The sequence below is a fragment of the Pogona vitticeps genome, chromosome 6 (assembly GCF_051106095.1).
Source record: "Pogona vitticeps strain Pit_001003342236 chromosome 6, PviZW2.1, whole genome shotgun sequence".
NCBI lineage: Eukaryota > Metazoa > Chordata > Lepidosauria > Squamata > Agamidae > Pogona > Pogona vitticeps.
The window spans coordinates 86014854-86026050 of NC_135788.1; the positions used below are offsets into that span (position 1 = coordinate 86014854).

Sequence of the window (11197 nt, forward strand, 5' to 3'; positions counted from 1 at the left end):
TAGTATCTTTCAAAGTAATGAAGTGCTAGGCTGCATGGCTTTCCTGTACAGATCAGAGTAAGAAAACACATTCATAATGGAAACAAAGTTAAATGAGGTACTTTTACTAGGGAACGTGGTTGAATGCATAGTACAGGGTAGATCTCTGCATTCAGATATAGTGGGTGTCTTTCCAGGTCTCTCTGAAGTTTGTGCTAAGGAAGAAACAAACATTATGTCCTACTCCAGCAATTCCTATATCTTTTCAAATGTCTGCCTCTTTTCTTTAATAACAGATGCCTGACCCTTTCTGAGAATGCTTCCCATGCAACTAATGCACCCAGTAGAGAAAATGCTCCACCGGTGGCTGACCAGATTAAAGAAGGTACTGTATTATAATTTTTGGGGGGATAGATGGTTAATAGTCCCAAACTCAAGATATTCATTTTATGGCCTTCACTTTTGCAGAAGTACAGGCTGGATAATAGCAATATAATACGCATACACAAACTCATCATTCATTACATAAGCCCTGTAAAATGCAAAGGCTACAATTCTGTTGCTTAGCATTGTAAAATGCACTAGAGTAAGCCCACAGAATCAGTAGGAATTTGGTGAGTCAACTCCTCCATAAGTTCCATTGATTCTGATGGGCCTCCACTATTTGTGACTTATGTTAAAGTTGCAGCTAGAGTAGGTCCATTAGAATCAGTGACGCTACAGGGGAGTTGACTCACCATCTCCCCACAGATTCAGTGAACCTGTTCTATGAGGGGGTGCCGATAAGTATTGAGCCTTTCCCAGAAAAAAATTGAGCTGGGAAGCTATAAATTTCAGAGTGCATTGGCCCATTTGTCTGTATTCAATGGTGCAAAAATCAACTGCCTATGATTTTAACTTACCTTTCATGTTCAGGTCCAAAGTGAACATGGCAGCACCTCCAGAAAAGTTCAATGTGGAAAGAGCATAGGACCATAATCAAGTTCCTGTTTCTTCAAGGGAAAGGTGCAAAGTAGATCCATGATGAAATGTCACAAACTATGGGTGACAGTGGCCCTTCATATGAAATAGTGAAATATTGGGCTGTCAATTTTTAAACTGGCCATTTTGATGTTGAAAGTGAGAAACCCAGTGGAAGGCCTCTTTCTGTTTTGGGACATTTTGCAAGAAATGAGTCAGATTTCTTGGCCAAACTGGTAACTGATGATGAGACATGGATCTACTTGTTATGATCCTGAGACAAAGGAACAGTCTAAGGAATGGAGGCACAGTGGTTCCCCCAGGTCAAAGAGGTTCCGAGTGCAAAGGTCGATGCAGAAGCAAATGGCAACAGTTTTTTGGGGATAAGAAGGGAGTTCTGCTGGTGGACTACCTCCAACAGGGTTCAACCATCAATGCAAAATATTACTGTGCTTTATTGACGAAGTTGAGGCAAAACATCAAGGAAAAATGTCGAGGAAAGCTCTCCAAAGGTGTCATCCTGTTGCATGACAACACCTCATAACACACTGGGGGTGAAACAATGACAAAACTGACTTCAAAGTCCTTAGGCTTTGAAGTGATACCCCATCCACCCTATTCTCCGAACTTAGCTTCTTTTGACTATTATCTTTTCCCCAGACTCAAAAAACACCTAAAGGGACAACAATTTGGGAGTGTTCTGGAGACAACTAATGCTGCAAATGAGTGGTTACACCAGCGGTCGGAAGAATTTTATTTGCAGGGACTTAAGCTGCAAGACAGATGTTGCAAGTACAGTGGCTTCCTGGGGGAATATGTAGAATAGTGTGGCTGTTACAGCTTCCTAGGTCAATTTTTTCTGGGAAAGGCTCAATACTTACCAGCACCCCCTCGTAGTGCAGCTTACAATGCTAGGCTAACCAGGATTTCAGCCAGTAAATGTTCCTTGTGGTGCTTTTCAGGTAGTCAAAACTTGGTTCTTTCCTCCTGTCCCTGGTCTTATACTGCCAATCTTTTCTATCCTAGAACTCCTGGAAGGAGATGGTCCTGAACTGCCACCTTCAGGGAATGTAAATACAACACAACCTTGTCCAGAATTATCCAGGTAATGAAAACTGGATCAGACTGGTATTTTATTTTGATCAGTCTAATTGAGCAGTGTCATGTATATTAGTTTTCTGCACAGTAAACTGAGATCTCCTCCCATCTTTTTCCATACTCTCATACATATGTGTAAATTAATTTTGGTTGATTTGTTTATTTTCTGCATTAAAAGCTGCACTATACAAGTATGGAATTTGATGTACAGCAGGAATTCAGCATCAGTTCACTATTAAAGCAATCACTGAGGCTGCAAATACAGAGTTGAGCTTGTGTAAGAAGTGCCTTATGAAATCTTCAAATCCAGTTGAGATGCCTGTCACTTGAGTTCATGTCTTTTCCTACATCATAGTCACATAGTAAAATGGCTTTCACAATTACCTGGCAATGAGAACCAGGCTTGGTTGACTTTTGCAAGATTGGCATATTCTGTGCCTTCAGACCATATGTTGAAACTACCGAATTTTCAGCAACAAAGGAAGCGGTTCCTTTCCCTCCCTGTGGCAAGATAAGAGCATGATAAATTATATTAGTAAAAGAAGCACATTTTTGCACATATCTTTTTATTCTCACAACTTTTTTTGTGGGGAAGGTCATAGCTCAGAGCAGATCACATTTTTTGTATGTACAAAGTCCTTACTCCTGGCCTCGCCAGTAGCAAACTTAAGAGCTGTTCCCAGTGGCAGCAGATTTTAAAGGGTAGGCAGACTTATAATCTGACTCACTCGGAAGTGTTTCATATGCTCTTGTATTGTTCAGATTAAAAGAATCCAGCCTCCCTCCATGTAGGATGTGTTTATTAACACAGGAAATAACTTGCAGGAGAGTCAGAGGCCAACTTCTAGTAATCCGTTTCTGAACAATTTATCCAGGCAACATATCGTCTCTGGCAGAGTTTGACAATTTTGTTTGTTTGTTTTGGACCATAGCTCCCAGAATCCTACCACCAACCTGGTCACTGGGAGTTCTGATCCAAAAAAGTAACTTTCCCAAGGCCTTCCTCCATCTCGCTTTTTTTCTTTTTCAACTAAAGCCCCGTTAAAAGAAAACTGCTTGGTCGTTCTCTCTCCCTTCTTGGTGCCTTTTTAATTTCAACCTTCTCTACAGACACACCCACGGAAATAGCCTTGCTGGCGGTCTGGTGAAGGGGGCCCTCTCGGTGGCTGCCTCGGCCTACAAGGCGTTGTTTGCTGGACCACCCACCCTGGAACAGGTAAGTCGCTCATGTAAGGATCGTGCGCCTCATAGGATGGATAAGGAGGGCAAAAAACGGGGATGTCCATATTCTGTGTTTCTGTGTCCACACCATACAGAGGAATTAGATTACGTAGTATTGTCCTAAAAGTATCTTTGTGGCTTTTGAAGTTAAGCCTTACAACTATGTTGCATTAGTTTTTTGGGCTAGCCGTATCAGTCTATATAAGCAAAAACAACAGTCTTGTGGCAAGTTAAAAGACTAATAAGTTTTACTTGGTATATGCTTTCATTGATTTCAGTCTGTTCCTTCAAATACATCTGATAAAAAGTGGGCTAAACTTGTTAGTCATTAAAGTGCTACATGGCTCTTAGTTGTTTATGTCACATCAGGGATTGCTACCATCAGGAAGAGATTACTGTCCTCAGGCTTTCTAGAGATGTTTCCCATCCAAATTTAGCTTACATTGGCTCTGAGTTTCTCTGCCTTATTTTGCACTTGCACCAGGTTTTTTCAGACTGGCTTTCTGCTGCAGCATGTGGTTTGGCTGGCTTTGAATTGTCTGCATTACAGTGGTGCCTCGCGTAGCGATTGCTTCGTTTAACGATGTATTCGCTTAGCGATGGGTTTTTTGAGGAATTTTCCGCATCGTTTAACGATGTTCTCTATGGGCGACTTTCACTTAACGATGTCCATTTTCGCTCATTTAAAAGTGTCTTAAAATGTTTGAAACCTGTTTTAAATGCTTGGAATCGTTAGTGCATCTTGTAGAACCTTTGCAAACTTAATTTGGCTTTGTTCTGAGTCTTCGTTAATTTTTGGTGAATTCCCCCCCCCCCCCCATTGGAATGCATTGAACTAGATTATTGTGAGCCGCCCAGAGACCTCTGGGTAGTGTGGGCGGCATATAAATTGAATGAATTAATAAATAAATAAATAAATAAACAAACAAACAAACAAACAAACAAATAAATAACACAGAGGTGGGAAATCTGTTCTCCCAGGTGTTAAATTGAATTCCCATCAGCCTCAGTCAGCAACCAGGGATGATGGAAATAGAAGTGTGGATGTGCCTGCGTGCTTGTATGTACACACCTTAGTTTACATGATATACCTGCATGTTTCTTTCCCTGTTTTGATAGCTGTGTGTCTTTTGCCCTTTTAGGCTGTTCCTGTGACCACTGAGGATCATATGGCTACCTTCTTGGCCAATTTGAGCGAGATGGGCTTCTGTGACTGGCACCTTAACATCCGACTGCTCCGGAAATACAACTGTGACATGACCCAAGTTGTCACAGAACTGCTACAAATTAGTCACACTGACTGGTATGGGAACCAGTACTGAACCATGCTCATTTTGTGCATTAAAAACCTCAACAGCAAACAGCACCAGCAATTTTCAGTTCCCTTCTGTTCCAACAACCAGAAATGGCTGGCTTCTGTTTGTCCTCGCAGTTCCTCAACACCATCAATTTCCCATGATTCAAACACTAAAGTATCTTTCTTTTAAAACACTAGGTTCCTCGGATTGGCATAATAGTGGATTCTATATGGTAAAAAAGGGGGGGGAAATAGGTGAATGTGCACCAGGAGTAGAAGTAACAAATCAGTGACTGGAGACCCTGGAAGAGCATCCTCCTCATCTGGTTGTCTTGCTCAGTTGGAGGCTTTAAAAAGTGGTGAATCTAATTCCACATCTTGCTGAAGACATGCCTCCAAATTCTCTCCTCCCATCACGCAAGCGACTAACCCGCTTGTTCTCTTAATTTCCTTTCCAACCTTCCTTCATCTTGTTGAAGCAATAATTACAGCAACAATTTCATGTTGTGTGTCTTGCAAAGGATAAGCAGCAATCATATATCTGTTTTCCTAGCAGAACCTATTAAACCAGTAAATATTGTTGTTTGCTGGTTTAAATGTGAAGGGCAAAGTTAGTATCTGGGTTGTGTGGATGATTTGTCATAAGCATACCAAAACAAAAAGCAGTTGATCCTTCTATGTAAATTTATGGAGGTACTGTTGGTAGCTGTTGCTTAAAACCTTGAGGGGCCAACAGTCAAACAAGCGTTTTAAACAAAGCTATTTTTGTAAACCCATTTTTATCACTAAACAGTTTGCTTCAGAGGGATAGTCCTCAAGTACAGTATTCCTGATCTCTCTGCCCAGTTTGAAAAATGCATCATTTTAAACTATTTTTATGAGATTTGAATTTATTAATAATGGGGCCAAGTTATTCTCTGGCATAGATTAAAAAATAAGGAAAACATAGGAAGAAAGATGGCATTAAGGAAAGCAATTCCTCTAGACCCCCTTCAGTCTAAAAACAGAGTTTTTGCACAACCCTTATTGAAATAAATAGGATTTGTCATTCTCATTAGAGTGTGTCCTTTTACTTTAGTCTCAGATGTTCCTTTGACTTTTTGAATAATAGGTTGATTGTGAATGTGGTGGTGAAATGAACCCAAGTGTGGCTTCTCTATGACTTTTATAAAAATGGTAAGTAATGGTGTGGAGGGCACAATCCAGATATGGGGAAAATAAAAATAAAAAGCTTTACTTTGCAAAAGAAAAAGGGGAAATGAAGAAATATAGGGAAAATATATTTGTGCAGTGTTCTAAAATACGACATAGAAAAGCTAAAAACTTGTGTGGAAGAGAGACCTTCAGATTTGGAAATTCTTTCTCTTGGGGTGATGGAGGAAAGGTCTTGATATTCTTAAATAGATCTTCTTGCTTTCTTTTGAATTAGTTTTGTTTCTGCCAATACAGTCAGCAAACTTCTTGTTAGCATTGTAGAAGAGCTTTCTTTCTAGGTTTCTAAAAGCTGAAATTTTCTTCTGTTGTCTTTGTATATTTTATGAAAGGATGCATGAATGATAATTTAAACAGTGCAAATATTCAGATCTTTGTATATTGTTTAGAATAAGCACTTTGAAAAAGTATTTGAGTGACAGACAATAAATAAAATACACATTAAAATAATTTTGTTTTTTAAATAAAATTTCTTCTTTATTGGGTGGGAATGAAGTGGGACCTGCATTTTTAAGAGAATGGATTTTGAAAGAACAGTGAAAGCAGAGTGATTTCTTTACAGGTGCATTATTGTACATTTAGTGTTCAGATCAGAAGGCTTATTCTGTGAGGCATAAGTAATAGGATTTTGACCTGTAAGTGTTAAAAAGTGTCTGCATTGACCAGCCTAGAATATCTAATCCTGCAATCTCACTTTTTGATAAAATATTGCCGTATTTTTCCATGTATAAGATGCTACATTTTCGTAAAACCATTACACTAAAAATTGAGGGGTATCTTTTACACAGAAGTAAGCTGAGAAGCGAACAAAATGGCACACACCTTGCCTCTGTAAACAGGCTTCCTTTAGTCAGGAGGCTTAGCTTCCTCCAATCACGAGCTTTATGGAACTGATGTCAGCTGATGCTGTACAAACCAATTGGAACACACCTTGTTGGAGGTGGAGCCTCTAGGTTCAGATTCAACTGGGACTCAAAACGTTCAACACTTCTGAGCCCAGAGGCTAAATCCTCGAAGCTGTTTTCTTAATGTTGGGGTTAGAAAAGGGGGGGGGGGATTTCTTATAAACGGGAGCATTATAAATGAAAAAAGTATCATACAGTACTTAAATTAGCCAACTGTCTTCAGATAAGGGTGGGCAACCATGATCCTCCAGATGCCTTGGTGTACAAACTCCATTGGTCTTACCCAATATAGTATTGATGGAGTATGGAAGTTGCAAACCAAAAGTATCTGAAGAACTGCAGTTGTTGTGTCTTTTCCAGAAATCCAGAAGAATGAATTGAAGCTCACGGGGCTAGGGGTGGGACATTTGGGTTTTTTGGACTCCAATTCCCACAATTCTCCCTGAATTCCTGAGTCAGAATGCTGGAATGCACAGCCCCAAAACAAAAGTCTATAGAACAGCTTTCCTTATCTCCATGGATGCCTCCTTCCACAAGGTTCTCTTTTCAAAAGCAGGTGCTCTGCCAAGTATCGAGGTCCTAAACCGTTCAGGGCTTTATATGTAATCATTAGAACTTCGACACGGAAGCAATGGACAACCAATGCAGGGCGGCCAGAGTGGGAGTGATATGTTGATGTTTCCTCACTCCACTGAGAAGTCTGACCGCCGCATTCTGCACCATTTGAAGCTTCCACATCAATCTCAAAGGTAGCCCCACGTAGTGCACACTGCAGTGGTCTAATCTTAAGATTACAAGCGCGTGAACCAAAGTGGTGAGTGCCCCAACATCAAGATAGGGATGCAGCTGGACAATCCGCCAAAGATGGAAATACGCGGAACGGACCACTGACGCCACCTGAGTTTCCATGGTGAGCACCAGGTCCAGATGAACCCCCAAGCTGCGAACCTCACTCTCTGCAGTCAGAGTCACCCCCCCAAAAGAGGGAGTTTCCCAAACTGCTGGTGGAGGGTGCATCCACCTTCAGGACCTCCGTCTTGTTCGGGTTCAGCCTTAGTCCATTTTCCTGCATCCATTGCTGTACAGATTCCAAACAGCACTGGAGGAACAGAACAGCATCCCCTGTGATTGGAAAAAAGGAAATGTAGAGCTGGATGTCATCAGCATACTGATGGCATGATGCTCCACACCCCCTGGTGACCTCTCCCAGCGGCCTCATATAAACAGCATTGGGGAGAGGGTTGAACCCTGTGGAACTCCACAATTGAGGGTCCACGGGGCCAAGTCCCCCTCCCCAAGCTGAACTCTCTGAGGACGGTCCAAGAAGGAACGGAGCCAGGCAAATGCCAGGCCACCAATTCCCAACTCGGAGAGCCTCCTCAGGAGGATACCATGGTCAACGGTATCAAAGGCGGTTGAGATATCCAGGATGACCAGCAGAGACGTTTTTCCTCCGTCAGCCTCCCTCAATAGGTCATGTAACAGGGCAACCAGTGCCGTTTCTGTACCATGGCGCGGTACAGAATATCCCTGCACAGGTGGCGATAATGAGGGTCCAGCCCCATGGGGCCAGACGGTCCCCTCACCGATCCGCTGCTGCTGCAGACGCTGTGATTCTTCCAGTGGCTTAACAGATTGTGATCAGCTAGCCACTCCTGGCAGGAGGCAGGAGGACAAGACTCGCTGCAAGGTTGAAGAGTGGCTCACAGATAGTTATTGCCACCTGTGCAGGGATATTCAAATACCCCCATCTCTAGTTAGAATATATTCTGCATGCTTGAAAACATAGAATTGTAGAATAATTGAGTTGGAAGGAGCATATAAGGCAATTGAGCCCAACCCCCTGCTCAATGCAGGAGTCCAAATGAAAGCAGATCTGGCAGGTGGTTGTCCAAACATATTTTGAATTACTCCATTGTTGGAGTGCTCACTATCTCCCAAGGTAATTGGTCCCATTGTCATACTGCTCTAACAGTTAAGTTTTTTCCTGATATTCAACTTAAATCTGGCTTCTCATGATTTGAGCCCATTATTACATGTCCTGCACTCCAGGATGACCAAAAACGGATTCTGGCCCTCCTTCGTATGACTTCCTTTCAAGTATTTGAAAAAGTATATCTCCCCTCAGTCTTCTTTTCTCAAGGCTAAAGCCTAGTTCTTTCAGTCTTTCCTCATAGGACTTGGTTTCCAGTCCCCCAATAATCCTTGTTGCCCTCATGTGAACTTGTTCTGCTTTATTGCTATCCTTCTTAAAGTGCAGTGTCCGGAACTGGTCACTGTACTCTAGATCAGTGGTCTCTCTCCAACCTTTTTTGACACCGTGGACCAATTGGGGGGAGACAGGGTCAATGTGCAGGGGTGCGTGGCACCCTCCCATGCTCGCGCGAAGTGGCAGTGCTTGGGCACTCGCATGCATGCGCAAAGGGGTGGGGCTGCTCACGCAGCATGCACACACAGATGCGAAGAGGCGGGAGTGCTCACAGGGCACTCGCACACATGGGCAAAGGGGCTGTACAGGGGGCAATGTGTGCGGAGGGGCAGAAGATCTATTTTCATGGTATGGCCAAGGCCACGGACCAGGGGTTGGGGAACCCTGCTCTCGATGAGGCCTAAACAGTGGTGAATAGAGTTAGATGAGTACCTCACAGGATTTGGAGACTATACTTCTTTAAATGCATCCTAGAATCGCTTTTGCCTTTTTTGCCTCCATATAACTCTGTTGGCTCATATTCAGCTTTTGATCTACAACAATTCCAAGATCCTTCTCACTTGCAGTGTTACTGAGCCAAGTATCCCCCATCTTGTAACTATGCATTTGGTTTTTCTCCCCTATGTGTAGAACTTTGCACTCATCCCTCTTCAATTTATGTTGTTTTCAGTCCAGTGCTCAAGCCTATCAAGATTTTTGTGAAGTTTGTTTCTATCTTCCCGAGTATTAGCTATTCCACCCAATTTTGTGTCATATGCAAGTTTGACGTATTCCCTGCATTCCCTCATCCAAGTCCTTAATAAAAATGTTGAAGAGCACTGGGCCCAAGATGGGGCCTTGTGGTACTCCACATGTTACCTTCTCCCAGTTTGAGAAGGAACCATTGGTAAGCATTGTTGAGTATGATAATGCAATATATTCTGCATCCTTCTAAACACAATCTAAATGCAGCACTGAGGTTTTTTAGCAGGCAGAAGTAATTATTTCTATTCTCAAATATGTGTTTTTACAGTATCATAGAATTTGAGATTATTTTACGAAAACAGATGAAAAGATGCTCAAAGGCCATCTAGTCCAACCCCTTGCCAAAGAAGATGCATAGTGAAAGCATAACTGAAAGATGGCCATCTAAGTTGTGTTTGAAAAACTAACACAGACTTTTAAAGGTACTCCACTCCATTACTGAACAGCTCTTCTCATCAGAATTTTTCCTAATATTTAGTTGAAACCCTCTTCTTTGTAAGTGGAGTCTATTGGTTTGCACTCTTCCCTCCAGACCAACATGAAATAAGCTTACTTAATCTTTCTCATGACATCCCTTGAGATATTTACTCTAATGTCCTGAGTAATTTGGATCCTTGAAAACTTTGGATCCTTGAAAAGTAGGTACCACCTCCTGCATGCATTCAAATCAACAGATCATATTCTGCTCAAAGTCCCTATTGTGTGTGTGTGTGGGGGGGGGGAATTGAACTGCAACTCTCATCATCTCCAGGTAGCACAGCAAGTGCCAAAGACTAATGGAGTTTGCAATCCAACAGCCCCATGGAGGGCCACAGATTCTTTATCCCTGTATTACTGGATTTATATGGAGAGGTTTCAGGATGGTAACGCTCAGCTCTCCTCTGAAGGCTGCTTCTAGAAAGGGCACCCAAAACACTTTTTAAGGGCAGCTATCAGATCCCTGGATTAGGTGATGTGTACTGTTTTTATAGTTTTAGGTTGCTTGTATATATAACCTGTTAAGCAAATTCAGATTTGAGTACAGTAATGTTGGCTTTTGTATGTCTGGGCAAGCAGTGAGACATACACTGAGCATATGGAATAAATACATGCAGGCCTGATACCCTAGGCCACTGGTTTTTAACCTTGGGTTACTCAGGAGTTTTGGACTTCAACTCCCAGAAGCCTTCACCACCAACTGTGCTGGCTGGGGTTTCTGGAAGTTGCAGTTCAAAAACATCCGAGTAACAAAGGTTAAGAACCACTGCCCTAGGCACACTTTGCTGAGAATAAATCCCATTGATCACAATAAGATTTAACTCCTGAGTAATGTTGCTAAACCAGCAGCTATCACTGCATGTTGTGGCAGTGAAATGTGAGTATACAGAGGTATACAGAGATGCCAGTATTCTTTCAATACTGCTCTTGCACTTCCCACTATTGAAGAAGAAAAATAGTATGTGCATTTTCCACAGTTAAGCATCTTAAGTGGTTGTGGTCAAAATAAGTGAAATCACAGACATACCTTGCAGAACAGCAATTTTCAAAGAGAGCAACAATGAAATTGAGGCTACTGTACTTTGGAGATATCAT

General features: G+C 42.0%; 1 protein-coding gene across 2 annotated transcripts in view; it reads left to right on the forward strand.

The window, feature by feature from the left end:
* NBR1 (NBR1 autophagy cargo receptor) overlaps nt 1-6217 on the forward strand; it is a 32236-nt gene extending 26019 nt beyond the window's left edge. For both annotated transcript variants that reach the window (XM_020796041.3, XM_078377768.1), the window contains 4 exons: nt 276-364; nt 1966-2044; nt 3148-3253; nt 4401-6217. In XM_020796041.3, coding sequence (XP_020651700.3) covers nt 276-364; nt 1966-2044; nt 3148-3253; nt 4401-4580 — 454 coding nt within the window. In that variant the 3' untranslated portion in view covers nt 4581-6217. The remainder of the gene's footprint in view (nt 1-275; nt 365-1965; nt 2045-3147; nt 3254-4400) is intronic.
* The last annotated feature ends 4980 nt before the right edge of the window (nt 6218-11197 follow it).